This window comes from Gorilla gorilla, chromosome 5 (assembly GCF_029281585.2).
Source record: "Gorilla gorilla gorilla isolate KB3781 chromosome 5, NHGRI_mGorGor1-v2.1_pri, whole genome shotgun sequence".
Classification (NCBI taxonomy): Eukaryota; Metazoa; Chordata; class Mammalia; order Primates; family Hominidae; genus Gorilla; species Gorilla gorilla.
In genome coordinates, this window is record NC_073229.2 from 129,099,332 (window position 1) to 129,118,625 (window position 19,294).

Consider the following 19,294-nt stretch of genomic DNA (forward strand, 5'->3'; position numbering starts at 1 on the left):
TTTAAGGATGCCTCTTATGAAATTTCATAAATTTTGATGATTGAGAGAACATTTAAAATGTGAAAATGTGCAAACATAGATAAAACTAGAGAGACTAGTACAATGCCACATATCCATTACCCAGATAACAGTTATCAAGATTTTGCCACATTTGCTTCATCTATTTTTTTGAGGTTATCTTTTTTAGCATTTGAGTTTTCAAAATATAGGTTTCTAAAGGCATTTTTCATAGAAGTAGCATTAATAGTGTTTCATAACCTTATTTTTCTAAACTTTTAAAAGTAAGTTGTACATTCACATGGCTGAAAAATCAAAACAATATAACAAATATACATTAAATCCTGCTCCCACACCTATTTTCATCCATTCTGATCTCCCTATCTGCCCGCAATCGTTTAGTTTCTTATATATCCTTCTGAGTGTTTCCGTATATAAATATATTATATAATTATAAGTATATAAATAAGTATAACATATATTCTCATTATCCCCTTCCTTTCTCACACAAAAGGCAGCATATGTGATGTTTGGTATGCAGCTTCCTGTACTTAACAATGTATTGTGGAGCTCTTCCCATATAAATACACAGAAGGATTTTACATCTCAGTGTACTATTGTTTATTTATTCAGTCCTTGTAGGTGGACACGTAGGCTATTTCCATTCTTTTGCTATTATAAAAATCAATCCAGGTATACACATCATTTACTGTATAAGATGCACTTATATCTCTGGGATAATTTCCCAGGAAAGGGATTGCTAAGTCATAGAGTATATTTTAAATTTTGAGAGATTTCACCAAATTTCCCTCTCTAAATGTTGTGCCCCCTTGGTACACCCACCAGGAATGTATCAAAGTATGGGTTTATCTATAGCCTCACCAAAAAATTATTTTAAAACTTTAAAGCTGTATTTTAACACAGTGTGTTGTCAAACGTTAGGATTTTTGCCAGTTTAATAGACAAACACAAGTTTGTCACAATTTTTATGAATTATTATTATTTTTTTGAGATGGAGTCTTGCTCTGTCGCCCAGGCTGGAATGCAGTGGCGCAATCTCGGCTCATTGCAATCTCCGCCTCCCGGGTTCAAGCGATTTTCCCGCCTCAGCCCCCGGAGTAGCTGGGACTACAGGCGCCCGCCACCACGCCCGGCTAATTTTTGTATTTTCAGTAGAGATGCGGTGTCACCATGTTGGCCAGCTGGTATTGAACTCCTGATATCAGGTGATCCACCCACCTCGGTCTCCCAAAGTGCTGGGATTACAAGAGTGACCCACCGCGCCCAGCCAACAGTTTTTATGAATGTTAAACTTCCTGTTCATTTCTCATTTTCCTCTTCTGTACATAAGGGAGTGCTCAATAGATACCATATAATTTGGGTGACAGTGCTTGCTTTATTAACTTTTGATGTTGGAAATAATTTGTATTTGTGATAGGTATGTAGCAGTCTAAAACAAACTTTTGTGACTGATTTCTTTTACTATGATAAATGCAAAAAATCTGTGCCATGTGCAGCAAGTCAGTTCTCTGCAGAATGATATTAATTTTTCAGTGAAGAAGCAAAATCATTTCTAACAATGATTCTTGTTATGGGTTGAACTGCATCCCTCCAAAAAGATGTTGAAGTCCTACCCCCCAGTCTCTGTAAATGTGTGCTTAAAAATAGGGTCCTTGTTAAGATGAGATCATTAGGGTGGGTCCTAATCTGACTGGCGTCCTGAAAAGGAAAAATTGGGGCATGGGGACAGATAAGTAGAAAGGGAAGACAATGTGATGACACAAGCAGCAGCCATTTACAAGCTAAGGAATGCCCGGGTCTACCAGAAGCCAGGAGAGAGGCATGGCACAGATTCTCATCACAGTCCAGAATCGACCCGGAAGCCTTCAGATCGGTAAGACGTTACATTTTTGTTGTTTCAGCCACCCTAGAAAGCAAATACAATGCTATTCACCCTGTTGCCCACGCTGGTCTGGAACTTCTGTACTCAAGCGATCTGCCCATCTCGGTCTCCTAATGTGCCGGGATTACAGGCATGAGCCACTGCACCCGGCCAGCTAGTTTTAATCTTTTTCTTTCTTTCTTCCATTTTAGGACAGGATCGCACTGTTGTCCAGGGTGGAGGGCAGTGGCGCAATCTTGGCTCACTGCAACCTCCGCCCCCCTGCTGGAGAGATCCTCCCACCTCAGCCTCCCCAATAGCTGGGACCACTGGCGCGCAGACCACGCCCAGCGAATTTTTTGTAGAGAGCCAGGTCGCCATTTTCCACAGGCTGGTCTTGAACTCCTGGGCTCAAGCGATTCGCCACGTCAACCTCTGAAGAAGGTGCTGGGATTACAAGCATGAGCCACCGCCGCCAGGTCAGTTTATTTCTAAACTCTATTTTTCTTTCTTTCTTTCTTTCTGAGATAGGATCTCACTCTGTCGCCCAGGCTGGAGTTCAGTGGTGCGATCTTAGCTTACTGGAACCTCTGGGTACTGGTCGGGCGGGCGACCTCAGCCTCCCCAAAAGCCGCAACCGCGGGCGCGCGCCACCACGCCCAGCTAGTATTTTGTAGAGAAGCGGTGACCATTTTGCCCAGGCTGGGGTGCAGGGCCGCAGTCTCGGCTCGCTGCAACCTCCGCCTCCTGGCTGTCTGCTAAGTACCAGCAGCTGGGACTACAGGCGCCCGCCACCAAGCCTGCCTGATTTTTTGTAGAGACGGTTTCACCATGCTGGTCAGTCTGGTCTCCAACTCCTGGGCTCAAGTGATCTGCCCGCCTCGGCCTCCCAAAGTGCTGGGATTACAGGCGTGAACCACCGCGCCCGGCCAACTCTATTTTTCAAATTGTTTTAATGTAGTATAATAAATATATAAGCCTAGTTTTTCAACATTGTAACACTCAATACTTGTAATTCGTAAGTAAAATGACGTGATGCCTGGGGTTTGCTTTCATATACTCCACTCATAAAAAAATAGAGGGCAAGAGAAATATGAAACACTGTATTTTATGTTTTCTAAAGGTCTTGGTAAGTATTTCCTTGAAAATATAATCAGGGTGCATTCAGATGCATTCATTAAAAAACATTTCTTACACACTACCATATTCTAGGAACCGTTGTAGGCATTGGAGATATTAAGAGTAAGAGCCTGTTCTCTTTGGGAATAATTATTAGATATATTCTAAAAGTAAAGCAGGCCAAGCACGGTGGTTCATGCCTGTAATCCCAGTGCTTTGGGAGGCGAAGACTGCAAGGATATCTTGCCACCAGAAGTTTGAGAATAGCCTGGGCAACAGAGCAAGAACCTGTCTCTACAGAAAAAAAAAAAAAAATTAGGCAGAAAAAAAACAAAAAAACAAAAAAATTAGGTGCTTGTAGTCCCGGCCACTCAGGAGGTTGAAGATGGATTCTCACCTGTGCCCAGGAGGTCGAAGCTGCAGTAGCTAGGAAGGTACTACTGTACACCAGCCTTGGCAACAGAGTGAGACCGAGTCTCTAAAAAAGGGGAGATTGGAAATAAAGTAAAATAAATTATGACCATGGTCCCAGGTAGAGGGATTCACTTTTATAAAGAAATTGCCAAGGTTCACTTTTAGAAGGAAATTGCCAAGGTCAGGCATGGTGGATCACGCCTGTAATCCCAGCACTTTGAAGGGCCAGGTGGGCAGACTGCTTGAGGCCAGGAGTTTGAGACCAGCATGGGCAACATGGTGAAACCCCATCTTTACTAAAAATACAAAAATTAGCTGCGTGTGGTAGCGCAGGCCTGTAATCCCAGCTACTTAGGAGACTGAGGCACGAGAATCCCGTGAACCCAGAAGGTGGAGGCTGCAGTGAGCCAAGATTGCACTACTGCACTCAAGCCTGGGGGACATAGTGAGACCCTGTCTCAAGAAAAAAAAAAAAACCTGAAAAGAAAAAGAAATTGCCAAGAGCCATACATAAACGATAAATTCCTTTGTTCTTATGGCTTTTCATTCATTTCTAATCATGCTAACATACTCCTTAATGCTTAGCCTATCAATGTTCATCATCGCCCCTTTCGGGTACCTTATATGAAATAACATTAAATATTATAATGTCCCATTTTTTATTTGTGTCACAGGAGCATGATGGCATGATGATAACTAGTTTGAAATCAAAAAGAAGGATGAACTCTTGAGTGCTGGGATACTAACCCTGGGTTGTGTTTTAATTTTTTATTTTCTGTTTACAATTCTTCTCAGGACTTTAAATAGGTATTGCATAAATATACATCACACTTAAATGCTGAAAGGCTTACAAAATACCTAGAAACATAGCTATTAAAAAAAACAGTTCATTCTGTAAGTGCATTTGTAAGCTCTACTCATAAATAAAAAATTACTATAATGCTTTAAAGTCAAAGCATATCACATTTCAGATGGTGATATAATTGCTGTTTTTCATTTCTAGTAATCAATGTCCACATCTTTTTCCTCTAAATTGTATTTGAAATCATAGTGTAAATTGATACAATGATTATAACTAAGAATTGTATCTGAAAGAATCCTCTGTACTACTTCGCAAAGTAATGTAAGAAATACTTTACATACTTGCCAGTGAAAAGGCATCTTTAAAGTAAGTGGTATTCACTCCACTAGCTCAACGGAAAGTTGAGCAGCCATCCAGGGAATTTGCTGAAGGTGGTAGCCAATGTGGAAAATTCTTAGGAGGGGTCACAACAGGATTTTGCTTCTGATCAGTTTGTCTGCATTGATCTCACTCCCAGGCCAGAGATGCTTTTTTCTAGACTGTGGTTACCCTTGATAGATACATTGGTTTCTTAATCCCAATCCAGAAATTGGAAGGGAGAAATGTATCATCACACAGCAACGGTTTGGAGATTTGCCTTTTAGTCATACAACAGTAGCCAGTGAACTGGCCTTTATTAGTTACTTTCAAATGAAAGTGTTTTCATTTGAAAAGTTTTCCACTTTTAATTTGATTTCCTATATTTTAAATTTTTGAACAAATTTTTAGTTTGCTGAAATATTTAATCCCTTTAGTCAGTTCCACAGAACAGTCCAGATTACAAGGCGATATTCGATTTTTCAGCTGGTCAGATAATGATTGACTAGTACTGTTTAGTTCTGAAAGTCTGATGAGAAACTACCCAAAGTATAAGAAAGAACTATAAAATTATCAGGTAGAAAATTATAGGAGAGAAAGCAGTGATATTTTGGGAACATATACCAAAATACCAAGCTAAATATGTGTGTATATCACAGTATTTTTGGCCCCAGATCTTGTGGCTCTTTGAGTGATGATGATTAAGTTTGTATCATCCAATTTGACGTTGAGTATCTTATTGTTTAGGAAAAGAAACAGCTGACAGTAGGTTCCCCAAACTTCTGGCATTGTCTACCATTCTCACTGGATTCTGAAATACATGACTATTATTACCTTGAACTGTGCTGTTCGGAATGATGTCCAGGGCATCTGTAGTAAAAGAAAAGAAGACCTGGGCTTCAGATATGATTTTGTTACCTTCTTACAGTTTTACCGCACCAAGGTGTCAGGCTGGGGAGCAAGGAGTAGCATCGTCCCGCCTCCCTCCAGTCGCACCCTAGGGACCGCCATGTGAGCTTCCCTCCCAGACTGACGCTGCGCGCGGAGAGCCGGGAGTCACAGGCCCAGGCACTCGCAGCCTCCACCAGAACAAACGGCGGCAGCGGCCGTGCGCGCCCACGGCCTGCGCGGGGACGCGCTTCGGGGGTTCGGGGGCGCCCGCGGTAAAGCTCCACCGTGGCCGCGCGCGCCCGCCCGGCCCTGGAATGAATGGAAGGTTCAATCTCGCGCGCTCGGCGCCGGCAGCCAATGACGCGGCCGGTAGCGGCGGCGGGCAGGTGTGCGCGTGCCGCCGGCTGACGCAGGGCTCCAGTCGAACCGCCTGGTGCCGCCGCCGCGCCCCGCGCTCCCCCACCCGGCTCAGCCCCCTCCTCCCCGCGCCCCGCCACTCGCCGGGCTGCGGCGGCGGAGTGGTGGTGACAGCGGATTCCGCGCCCGGTGGCCGCGCGCCGCCCGGCTGTTCCGCGTCCCCTTGCCGGCTCACAATGTGCTGACCCTCCCGGCCCCGCCGCGCGCCTCACAGGTCTCTCGACCTCCGCGCTCCCTCAGGAAGTGACAGACTCCAGGCCCCTTCCTCCGCCCCGTCCTCCGGGACTGAACGCCACACACGTCCTCACACCCTCTCCCCCTCTCACACCCAGGCTAGCGACGCGACCATGAGGCCCCGGAGGTAAGCAGCCGGCCCCGCGGCCGCGCGAGTGCGAGCGTGGCCGGGTGTGCGTGCGGGTGCGGACGCCGCTCGCGGTCCCGAGTCTGGCACGTGAGCAACGTCGAGGGGAGCTCCGTGCTGAGGAGCAGGAAGAAAAGAGGAGGCGCGAGCGCCAGGGAGGGGCGAGGACTGGGCACCGCGGGGAAGTGACAGGTCTCGCAGCAAGTTGCGGTTCGGAAGCCGGCGCGCCGCGTCTTTCCTTCGCCGGCCCTGATTTATTGCCCCGGTGCTGCCGCTAAGACGCGGGCAGTCGATGTACTTCCGGGTTCACACCTTTCTCTCCCCGCTCGGTGCTGCTGGGTCGGCGCCCGGTGTGGGCACTGCGTTGCCAGAGCGGCCGCCCAGGCTCGCCGCTGCGGTTGCTGCCGGGCGGCCAAAGCCGGCTTGGAGCGGGAGGGCGGGGCGGGGCAGGGCGGGGGCGCAGGCCACGCGGGGGCGCAGGGCGCGAGGGTGCGGCGCAGGCTGGGGTCCCGGCGGCGGGTCCTCGCGGCCGGTGCCGGCTCGTCTGGGACGCACGGGGCCGCGCCGCCAGAGGGCGTGCGCACCTCCCTTTCGCGCTCCGCAAGCCGAACTGCTTTGTACCGGGCAGGCGTCGGGGATCGTTTTTGCTTCGGTATCGGTGATGTAAATTCATGAATTAAAATTAAGGATTTTGAAAAGAACGGGGAAGAACGCACTTGGATTTAGGTTGTTTTTGAAAAGGAAAAACCAAAGAAGAAATGATACGTTTGCAGGAGCATTAACTGACTACTGACTGGAACATTGGATGCGGGTGCTTTGTGAAGATTTGTACTCCAAAAACTTTTTTTAAAAATTGCACGTTGGTAAATATTGAGTGTTTTCGAGTAAAATCTAACAGTATGTATTTAGTGCCCTTATTGCGGAAATTTCTTAAATGTAAGTAATAGTAAGTCCGCCATTTTGAATTGTTTCATGTAACACAGAATGAAATCTTAGGTGCCTGTGTTTCCTTGAGTTCCCTTCAGTTCTTTGTGGGTTTGTTTTCATCCGTAGGTTTTTAAGGTTGCCAAGTATCACTGTTCATGGAACCAAATTCTCCACTGTAGATTTTTATACCTGTTATTGTTAATGCAAGGGAAAAATAAATTATACTCCTATTGTAGTTTTTTATTTATCGATCACAAATACTGTGGAAGTGAAAATTACACCTGACAACTAGTATTAGAATGAATTTAAAACGTTTTACAACATTGCTGGGAAAATATGACAAAGTGATTTTTAATCAAGAAAATCTTAATGTTTCTTTTTTTTGGTGCTGGTTATTACCATATTTACTTAGATAATGCAAAAGTGCTTTTTTAAAAAGCACATTTTTACGTCCAACAATAAGTACAGAACATCACAGTTTTATGAAAGCTTTCAGGGAAATTTTGAAAGTTAAGGGTGAATTCTTGGAAATATATGCCAATTTGTATGAAAAAATAAATTTGCTATGAAATTTATGCCTTTTTTTCTTCTGCTGTGAATTTGCATAGGTTTTATAGAGGACTCATATGATAAATTAACAGAAGAGAATGTAATAATCAGTATTCCATTTTCAATAATAATTACACCCTTGTCCATCTTAGGGAAAGTTCTTGCTTGCCAAATTATTTATCTTTGCATGTATGAAATACAGCAATCCAGTGTGCCTAATTTCCTACAGAGCTTTAGAAATGAAACTGACACAAGGCCTCTTCTAGCACTTAGTGGGGAAGGAGCTATACTACCAATGAATAAAAAAGTTTTATTTGACTTTTCCATTTTACAAGTAGGATCAGCTAATCTTTGCTTGACAATATAAGGTCATAAAAATTTAAGGAATTGGATCGGGTTGTAATGCATATTGGTTTTTGGTAACTTTATAGGTGTTTCTCAATTAATAGATCTGGAACTAAATGATTCAATAATTATATTCTCATTAATCCTTGTCAGACTGTATGGTGTCTTACTATGTATGTTCTCTGCTAGACTTCAGAAACAATAAAAAGTTTGTTGTGAAATTAGTCAAGATTTAAATTTAAAAATCGCTAGGTTGTGAGGCGAGGTATGTCAGTCTTATACTTGGTAAGGGAAGCAAATCGAGATTTAAAATAGTAGTGCTCAAAGTTAGTCTTCAGAATAACTTATTTTTAAGTTTATTGCACATATAAATCCCAAAATACGGTGAATTTAAGTTTGGCTTTTTTTTTCCGGTTTACTCTGAAGAAAGAGAAGATTAAATAGATCTTACCTGCCTGAAAGTTTGATAATGCTTGGTATCTGATCTGGTAACATGATTAGGGTTTTGTGACACACTGCTGTCATAATTTACAAATCATGATTAAAGGAAGAAAATAAGTTATTAAATAAAACATGTATGAATAACAGTCTTCAGGTGTGAGTGATGTCTCTTTAAAAATAATTGAAGCGCTAGGCACAGCTACCAAATTTGGGGACTGTATTAGCAAGTTCAGGTCAGGAAATGATCTATAAAGGTTTATCTTAATCCAAAGTTGCATTGATTTAAAAAATGAAACATGGGCATACAGAGGTGAATCAATTTAGAAGTAATTAAATTATTGATTATGAAAGTGGCGTTACAAATTTTTGGACAACTAAAGCGTTTTCTTATTAGGTATTTTTTAATAGAATTTAATTTTCTTTTAAAATTCTCAGATACTCAGCTTTTTTTGTTTAAATACTTTTGAACCTGTACCTTATTTCCTTGACTTTTAAAGAGACTGTATTTTCTTTACAGATAACTACTGTTTTTGATGAACCACAAAGTAAAGTATTTCTAGCTTGCCAAGAAGAACAATGGAAATTCTTTACATTCAGATACTTAAGGTTGATTTATATGAATAAGTCTTGGAATATATGAAATACAGAATCTCATTGTTTTGAGAAACTTGCCCACCATGTACTTGTATACATGTACATTATTGTGTTGGATTTCTCTGACACAATGATGCTCGACAAAGTCGCTGGCCACAGTGCTGAATCAAGACAGCCATATTGGTCCCTGCTAAATCTGACTGAAAACTGTACAGTACACAGAAATTGTGTAGGGATTCAAGTAGCATCATGACTATAGGAAATATATGCATATATATTTCATAATTTTTTTTTTGCTTTTCACCTAGTTGAATTGGAATCATCAGAAATTGTGATAGAGAAATGTTATCCCTGAAGTATATTAATTTACTGTGTAACATTGATTTTGAATAATGTCAGTAAAATCAATAGGATCAATGCTAGAGGTTTTCTCTTTCTTTGAAAACTGCCACTTGCAGATGATGACAAGATTTTTAAAACCCGTTTAAGCAACTAGTTATTTAACTCAAAAACTGTACAGTTTTAGTTGACACTACTGGTAAGATAGAGTATGAACTTGATATTTGCAATTTTTGATTTAGGTTCATATTCTGGCACTATCAAAACCAACATCAAAATATGTGATATCAAGCTTAAATTAGAAATCATTCATGAAATAAATTCCACTTAAAAACAAATAATTTAAAAAATAATATAAATTTTGAAATTATGATATTGACGTGTCATTTGGGGGAAATTTTCTATTGTTTGAAACAGGACAAACAGCAGGCTTTCACTGCTTACAATATTATAGTGCTCTACATTATATGAAATGAGTACTAGTATGAAACCATTGTAGAAATTACCTGAAAAGTAATGTTGTAATACATTTAATATATCAGTAAAAAGTACTATTTTAAGCATAGAACATTGACATGATTCTTCTAAAAATAGAATGGGTTGATATGCAGGATCATCAAATTAAGGGTCAAAGGTGACAAATCAGGACAAAGGGCATGCAGCTCATTTTCAAGCAATCAGTTTCTAGTTTTTTCTTAGCGGAACAAAAGCTTAATTATATGGAAAAAAAGACTTGATGTTGAATGGCCAGTTCTAATGGTGGAAAAACATGTTTACAATTTTCTAGATATTTTGAAATCAGTATTTATTTTACAGACTTACTTGGAAAGGCAAGAGCCGAAATGCTACTTTTATGTTTTTCAAACATTTTTCTGTGCATCATTTGTTCAGACTTTACAAAAACATTTTAACTAAAATATTCTAGACTGTATAGGTTAAAAAATAGACATTTTGTGGATTTAAAATTTTAGAAAAAATCTGTAAATTATGTGTTATCTTTTGTATTAGTCTGTTATAATCTCCTCTGTTAGTTAAAATCCTATTATTTTTATTTGCTATTACATTTATTACATCAGTAAGTCACCCAGTGTTGTAAGGATGAGTAACTTGTAAAGTGTCTCTTTATCTTTATTAAAATGTTAATTGAAAATATTTAGAATACACAAAGTTCTCATTTACTTGTTAATCTCTGGTGATGATATAAATTTTGAACCATTAATAATGTTGTATATTAAAACTTAAAATGTATGTCAATAAAATTTTCTTGTTATTATTGTAATTAAAAGAAGTGTTCAGTTTTACCTAGAATCATTTTTGTTTATCAAAAAGCCACTTTAAAGTTTTGTCTTAAAGTTATGGTGGGCCTTCAAAGTATATGTGATTACCTTTTTTAAGGCAGGAATTTTGCCATTATTTTGATCTTTTTGATTTGAAACCACTATCGCTTTCTTTTACTTTTCTTCAACGTGATCTAACAATGCCTGGGCTGTGAGCTTGATTACATAAAGTTATTATTTCATATGTTGGAAAATACAAACATATTAGCAAAACTGTGCTGTGGCTCAACTGTGTTATAGCTTACATTTAAGCTAAAGAATTGTGTTTGCCAGCTGCTATCTGTGCCATAATATTGCCTTTAAACAATTTTGAAAATATGCCAGTCATCTTAAATTATTACTCATTTGTTTTTATTTTCCAAAATAAATTGTTCTCATTACAGTATTTGAAGAGAATGATAGAGCTGTCCATATCTTATATGAAACAAATAAAATTTCTATTTGTAATATGGTTGAGAAAATTAAATTTGTCTCTGTGATTCAGCAGTGCCAAAAATACTACCCTCTGATTTAAGGTTGAGTGTTTCATATGATATATTCTAAATTAAATCATATACTTTATAAATATAAGAAATAATGCAACTTTGAGATTTTTTCCTAATATAAAATTTTCTGTTCTCTTGATAATTTTAAAAATATTTCACCGAATGTGAAGCTTGTTTTCAAACTCCAATAGCCTAATATTTTTAAACTGTAGAAAGTCATGTGTAACTATTTCTCTTACTTTTAAGTAAATTATTTTGTTTAGATTTTCTGTTCCTGTGTATGACTGAGGGTACATCAGCAACATTTCCAGCTACATCTATGATTAAAGTAGGATGTTCAGTTAAATTGCAAAATAATTTATCCTGATTTTACTGAGGCAGCATTTGAATTTAGTCTGTTGACTAATTGCAAAAAATAATTACAGTAAGGTTTGTAATAGATATTAAATGTTCGTTTAAAGGACAATGTAAGGAAACACTTTCATAAAGCACCTGCATTCACTTCAGTGTTGAACTTCCATGTTTAATATTTTATTTGGTGTGTGTGTGTGTTATATTTTAAGTTATAGTCAGTTTAAATCAGTATTGTGCTTTGGGTTTTACTCTGGTGTTAGTGTAATATTAATATGTTTGCTATACGATTTTAAGTAATGTTATTTTAAAACGTTTTCTCTTGCTAGGAAAGAAAAATCTGTGTTGCTTTCCAAAGAATGTAGTTCAGTGATAGTTGACACATACTATAGATTAATTTTTCTTTAAACCATAAAGTGAATATTTATTATAGTAAGTTATAATGTACTTTACACTTATGTTATTTTAGAAAATACTGTAACAGAAACAAAAAATTATCTGGAGTATTTTTTAAAATGTTGAAAAATTCTGGAGATGAGAATAAGTAATGAAATAATTTTTCTTATTATGGTGAATACTATTCCTGATTGTTAAATCATTTTTGCAACTTAAAGTAAATTTTGCATTCGTTAGTATTAGAAGTAAAAGTTAGCATGATGTGAATTGAAATAAAATTCAGAGTAATGTGAAATGTAGTAATAGTTTATTTTTATTTATCACTTCATTTATCTGAGCTTAACAGCTTGGCAATTTTTATTTTTATTTTTTGAGACAGAGTCTCGCTGTGTCACCCAGGCTGGAGTGGAGTGGCGGGATCTTGGCTCACTGCAACCCTTGTCTCCCGGGTTCAGGCAGTTCTCCTGCTTCAGCCTCCTCAGTAGCTAGGATTACAGGCATGCACGACCACGCCTGGCTAATTCATGTATTTTTAGTAGAGATGGGCTTCACCATTTTGGCCAGGCTGGTCTCGAACTCCGGACCTCAAGTGATCCACCTGCCTTGGCCTCCCAAAGTGCTGGGATTACAGGCATGAGCCACCGCACCAGCTGGCAATTTTTGAGTGAATTACAATATATAATTCATAATAGCAGTCATTTTCCTTTACATTTAGTTACAACAGTGGATTTTAACAATGAACAATATATAATGTATTTTGAAGAATATTGTTATATATTTTAATAGAAAGTGTGAAATCTAAGAATGTTTGTGATGGATACTCTTTATAAGTTAGGTACTCCTATAGCAGTAAATCATATATTTAAATTAAAATAATTGGAATTATTTTGTATATATGTATTTTATATTTGTAATATATGTGTTTTATATTTATAAGAGATTAATTGCCTATCCAATTATTTTTTTATGAAAAGATGGTTTAACAAAACATTTTGTGTACTTTTTTTTTTTTTTCTTATAAAAGCCAACCTAGGAATAATCAACCTCGGTACAGGAATTCATTGTCATTGGTTCAAAAAATATAATGAATACAAAATAATGCCAGAATTATAATAATGAGCTAAATATACACAGTCTCTCTAATCACAGAGCATAGAGTTCAGTTGGGAGAGAGAACATTTTCATGGACAGTTATAATAAACTACAGTACACTATTACATGGTAGAGACATTGTATTCAGTATGGAACAGTATGAAAAAGAGCTCTAAGTAGAGATCTAAATGATGAACGGAGATTATTCTAGTGTAGGGGCAAAGAAGTGTATTTTGGGATTTCATAGGTTTAGGTTTTTGTTTTCTAAGAAAACGTAATGAACTCTGTTAAATAAAATATTTTAACAAAATGTATTAAATACAAGGCCTGGCACAGTGGCTCATGCCTGTAATCCCAGCACTTTGGGAGGCCGAGGCGGGTGGATCACAAGGTCAGGAGTTCAAGGCCAGCCTGGCCAACATAGTGAAACCCCATCTCTACTAAAAATACAAAAATTAGCCAGGCATGGTCGCACATGCCTGTAATCCCAGCTACTCGGGAGGCTGAAGCAGGAGAATCGCTTAAACCCAGGAGGCAGAGGTTGCAGTGAGCCTAGATTGCACCATTGCACTCCGGCCTGGGCAACAAGAGCAAAACTCCGTCTAAAAAAAGAAAAAAAATTATTACATGTAAATACTCATGTATAAAATGTGAGTGGCAGTTTTTGGAGTATTCATGCATTTGAAGAATTATTTTAACTCCTGATATTTCATTTCAAAAAACAGTAACCTAGAATAAGAATATGAACATTTAAAATTATAAATATTTTACAGCTTATACCTGTCTCATTCCTATTATAGTTGTTCAGTCAATATTGGATGGATACATGATAATATCTATATTTAAACAATGCTATTTTTTCCACTCTTGTTTTTGAACAATTTTAAACCATTAATATTAGTGAAAAACATTAATTGTGAAATAATTTCATGTTACTTTTCCTTTGAAGCGGACATTACTGTTAAAACTAGTATAACCAAGGATATCATATGTAAGTTTGAATAGTGAAAAATCTGAATGTTATTGTCAGTCAAATTGGCTTTTTAAAAAAAACTCCAAAAGCTAATAGTTAGAGCTCTTGAATTAAATAGCATTATTTAGCTAACTTTCTTACATTATTTGATTTTGGCTTTATTAAACCTATTTGTGATAGTTTGTCCAAATTATTTGCAAAGGTTTTTTTTTTTTTTTTTAACAAACCCTATCTATTGTATTTACACATTTTTAAAATATGTTGGCTTGAATTCTTCTCTAAATATAAGCAGATAGGATTAATAATAGGCTGTGGACTATTAGAATAGAAAGGCAGAAGCTACAGTTGTGCGAAATATTTATGTACAATAATTAAATATACTCACACATAAGCCAGATGTGCAAAATAAAACTTGATACAGGATCAATGTAAAGGAAAGCTCTGTTTCATTAAGTGTCTGTAATGAATTTTGTTAAAGTTAGGATCTGTCATTATCTTGTGTCTTTTGGTTGTAAACACAGGCTAAGTGAAGGATTTAATGTACAGAGGTTCACGTGCCTTTTGTTCACATTCTTCCTCTATTCTTTTCAAATCTAACTTGGTGGGATTGTCATCCTTTGTAAAAAGAACCTTGGGTCAACATTCAGTAGAACCCTGCACTTGGAAAAGTCTCCATTTCCTTTTGAGAAGAAAATTAGATTGCAACTTAAAGAATTTGCACAGAATGGTTTTACTTATTTTTTGTGAGTTGATATAGTAGGTATAGTGTGTAAAACTTAGTTAAGGAAAGACAACTCTGGGTGTAGCAGGTGAGTGCATGCATGTTCACACCAATCTGTTTTGCAAACCTTAATAACTGACCCAAGGATAAAAACAATAATTTAGTAGTCACCAGGAGTTCCTCTTCCAATCACTATACTTGATTACTGTGTGGCCTCTTTATTGCAAGTTTTATTGTGTTGTGGCGTCTGCCAATGGATGTATTAGAAACATCAATATTTACTCATATTTAAAAAATGAGAACTGTTTGCTTTTTAAAAAACATTAAACCATTTAAAAATATAAGTTAAAATGCATATTAGATATTTAAAAATATACTTAATGATTAAATGTATTACCATTAATGTAATTTTTCATTCACTTGACTGCAACAGCCCCAATATCAATTTTATAGTACCATCGTTAGATTCTCATGATTTATCTTCTGAAATATATCTGAAGAGAATAGTCAAAGAAGTTAGTTCTTCAAGAAACATGATATTCTAGGTTAAGTAGATTTTAACTGTGCTTGGAAAAAATACTAGTATTTTAAAATTGCAGTGTAAAATTAAATATTAAAACTTAAACTGCATTGTTCGTGATATTGGGATCTTTTGACTGCATCTTAATGGTCTTAAATGTTGTAAATGTTCTTTAAACTAGTGTCCTTTACTAGATATAAAAGGCAAGTATATGCCAATTGGTTATCTAATTTTGCTAGGTGAGTCTTAAACTGTAAAAAAAAGTTTACAGGTCTCTTCACAGAGTCAAAACCTGGGCATTTTATTGCTTTCTAATGGCCATTAGGATGAAGAAGAGGCAATTAAATAGGCAATTAATGTAGTACTGACTTGAGCTCTCTGATTTTAGGTTCTTCAGAAGAGGATGAGGTCATTCAACCAGGTTTCATCAGCCCCAGGTTAGTCTTTTTTTTTTTTTTTTTAATATTTTGTTTAATTAATGTTTTAAAAGATCAAGATCGCTAGAGGCATATGAGAACCTGACAGCCCTCAGGAATTCTCCATCCTTTCTACTTTGGCAAGACAGGTACCAAGTCCTCCTATACTTCATCCTGATCACTCCATCTAAAAAACTGATGTTCCCATAAGAATTACGTGGACAACCTCTTCTAATTAACCCCTTTCCCCCACCCCCACTTTTAGCAGTATTGTATTTTGTGATTCCTTTTTCTGTAACTCAAGCAACATAGATAATAGATATTTAAATGCTTATGGAGATGAATTAAAAGTATTCATGGTTTGTTCATTTTTGTAACTCCCAAAGTAAAATATGCACTAACGAATATCTGCTGAACTAAATTAAAAATGGAGACATGGTGCTGTTTTAAAATAATTTATCATAACAGAAATAGCACAATATATTAGACATTTTGAGGAAATTTTTCTTATCTAGGAAGCTCTGTGTTGCTTTTCATAAACATATATCAGAATTTGCTCCTCGTTTTCATATGACAAAGCTGAGTCATTTGAACTTTAATATTTTAAACCCAGACTTTTGACATGCTTTCTTATATTATTAAAATTAACTTAAAAGTTATAGCACCATTTTTTAGTAACAATCTTATTTGATGATAATTTATTACTCTGGCTTGACCATACCACTTTGAAGGCACACATAGGAGCTGTGATATTGCAAAGTATATGAATATTAATAATAACTACAAGTAAAATGATGTTATTCTGTTATTAAACTTTTCAAATATAGGATTGTGAGTAGCAAGAGGAAAGCAGTAAGGATCAAAAAGTTGAATGAGGAAACTATGATAGGATTTCCATTTGAGAAACTGCTTTTTTTTTTGGAGTGAATCTTGACATAGGGGTGATACTCTAATATCATGAAAAAGAAGATTCTCAAAAGTTGGTACAAATGTTTTAGTATACCACCTAGTTTCCTCTTATTATTGTTTTCATTTATTAATTTGTTATTTTTTTCCCCTTATTATCGACTGTGGTTTTTTGTTGGGGCCAGTTCAGAGTCCTTTTTCTTTTCTGTTGGGAAATAATGTTAACACCAATGTGTTAAGTGACTGCAATAAAGTTTCATGTCTGTATTTCCTTGTGATTAAAAAGGATCGGAGGGGAAAGGTACAACTTTCACCAGAAGAATGGTTATTTCTAGAGATTACATTTCAAGTTAAAAGACTTTGAATATTTGCTGGTCCAGTTTCCTCACTTTACAGATGAAGAAACTGAGTTCCAGAGAAGTTAAGTGATTAGCCCAAGGCCACAGATTGGTAAATGGGACCAGAATTGGTAAATAGGACCAGAATTCTGGCCTCCATTTTCTAGCTGAGGCTTTTTCTCCACAGATTTGCTTCTCACACATGCTGATTTGCTTCAGGCATCTTTAAAGCCTGAAGATTTCTTTTAACTTGTCTCATCTTTTACCCTGCCACTCTTCTTTCCTTTTTCATTTCTGATATACTTGCCCTCTCCCCTCAAATAAACCCAAAGGGTAAATATTGAAATAAATACCTGGGAGACAGTCCACATTCTTATTTCAGTTGATTATTTCTTTTGATGAAACAGAGCTTTAAAGAATACTTTTATTCATTGCTTGAGGGAGGAAGAAAGAATAGTATATTAACATTATTTAGTGTTTGCTCCACAGACTCATGGTATTTATTGCAAAAAGACCTTTAAATTAGGAAACATACATGTTCAAGTAGTACAGTTGAAAAATACTTTCATTTTGCAGCTAAAACATGAAGCTTCCTTTTGTGCCATTCTGGGCAAAGTAATGTAAAACTTAGTACTAAATGATTTTTCTAGCCTGTTACTATTCTAATTAAAGTAATTTAAGAAAGTATTTGTTGAGCACAGTTTGGAAAATATTTTTCCTGCTTATTGGGAGAGAAGTATGTTAATGTAATAGGATTTTTGCTATTCCAGGTTTTTAAAAAGATACTTTCTACAGCTATTATGTATAATTTTTAAAAAAAGAGTTAAAAAATTCTTTCTTCAGAATGTTAGTCTTAAAATAATGCTCCTTTTCTGAATTTTGTTGTAAATATTTTGCTGAAACATAACTGACCAAAAAGAAGGAAGCATTTGCAAATTTTGAAATGTAAAGGGAAATTTTGAAATATAAAGGCAAATTTTGAAATATAAAGGCAATTTGTCTGGAAAACTTAAAATTTATGCTAATCCGTTTCTGTATTTCCATAATTTTACTTTATTATTCTGGGGAAAGTGTGTTAAGGTATTTAATGAAAGTCTCGAGAGATTTTTACCTCTGTATAAAAATTCTAACATTGGACCAATTGTGTGAAGCCAGAGCATTTTGCCTCCAGACAAGGAAATTAAATGAGAATAGAATTTTGCTTTTTGGAAACAAAAGCAAAGCGACCCAACTATATTCTGAAGTGCCTCTGCTGCAAGACCCATGCACCCAGTCGGGCGCGCCTTGCATTTGTCTCCATGTCGTAGGAATGTCAAGAAAGTTACCGCCAAGTGGTTTACCAAAACGCGGTGGAAGGAATCAGGACAGTTTGCCCGACGGGCGGGTCGGCGGCTTTCAGGCGGGAGAGATCTTGCCAGGGGCAGTGAGAGATCCCGAAAATCGCCCCCAGCCTTGCGTCCAGCCCTTTCTCGCCGACGTTTTTTCTTGATCCTCCGAAGGCCCAGGGCGACGTTTGCCATCGCGGCTTCCCGAAAGGACGGCGCCGGGTTTGCTGGAAGACAGCTCAGTGTTAGGCATGGCCCGGTGGGGGTGGGGGTGGTCATTTTCTTGGGTTGGGATTCCCTCTCTTTGACCGCACTTATCTTAGCTTTAGGAGATTCTGGCATCTCATAGGAAAAGGGATCAAATTATAAGTGATATACGTCTGGAAATTCAGTAAAAATAGTAGGTTGTGCATAGTGTTTTTGCCATAGTAGTGAAGGCAGGGATTTCTTTTGTTTGGTGTTCTTGGGGACAAGATGACAAATGTAAAAGTCCCTAAATTAGTGAGAAATCACCAGCCTTTGGATCTACCCTACTTAGGGAGAGGAGATGGTAAAGTGACGAATAAAGGGAAAAGTGACTGAGGAAAGAAAGGTGAGAGGAAGCTGCAGAGGCAGGAGGTGGAGGGAAAGCGCAGATCTGCTAGCGCGGGGTCTGGGGTCTCAGGTCTCGGCCGCCTGGGGAGCGACCTGCCTGGAGAGGCGGGTTGCGATGGCAGCGCTGGGCTACAGACCCCGCCTTATTTGCGGGGAGGAGAGGACGGGTGGAGTCACTTGCCGCATTGCCACAGCCCCTCCTCCTAGTTTTAAGAAGAACCGAAGCATTGTTTCTGCTTTAACAGAAGTCACTCATTCCTTATAATTGAAAACAACGACGGTGGGCTCTGGCACCTCTTTCGGCTCCTTGTGCTGTTGGAAAAAAAGTCTGGGAAAACGTGTACCTTGTTTTTTAAATGGGGATGATTGTGATAGCCAACAGGCATAATGGTAGGTTATTTCCTT

General features: G+C 37.8%; 1 protein-coding gene and 1 long non-coding RNA gene across 4 annotated transcripts in view; one reads left to right on the forward strand and one right to left on the reverse strand.

The window, feature by feature from the left end:
* Positions 1-1,373: 1,373 nt before the first annotated feature.
* On the reverse strand, positions 1,374-5,919 carry LOC101147836 (uncharacterized). The gene is made up of 2 exons (XR_008680981.2): positions 5,406-5,919; positions 1,374-1,924 (listed from the first exon to the last, which is right to left on the reverse strand). It is a non-coding gene; the product is annotated as an uncharacterized lncRNA (long non-coding RNA).
* The window catches only part of LIN28B (lin-28 homolog B), a 149,769-nt gene continuing 132,702 nt past the window's right edge, over positions 2,228-19,294 (forward strand). The window contains exons 1-2 of one of the 3 annotated variants that reach the window (XM_055391242.2): positions 2,228-2,358; positions 15,699-15,747. In XM_055391242.2, coding sequence (XP_055247217.1) covers positions 2,341-2,358; positions 15,699-15,747 — 67 coding nt within the window. In that variant the 5' untranslated portion in view covers positions 2,228-2,340. Of the gene's footprint in view, positions 2,359-5,920; positions 6,241-15,698; positions 15,748-18,967; positions 19,280-19,294 lie in introns of those variants that run through there. The other 2 variants (XM_055391243.2, XM_055391244.2) reach the window with 2 other exon arrangements.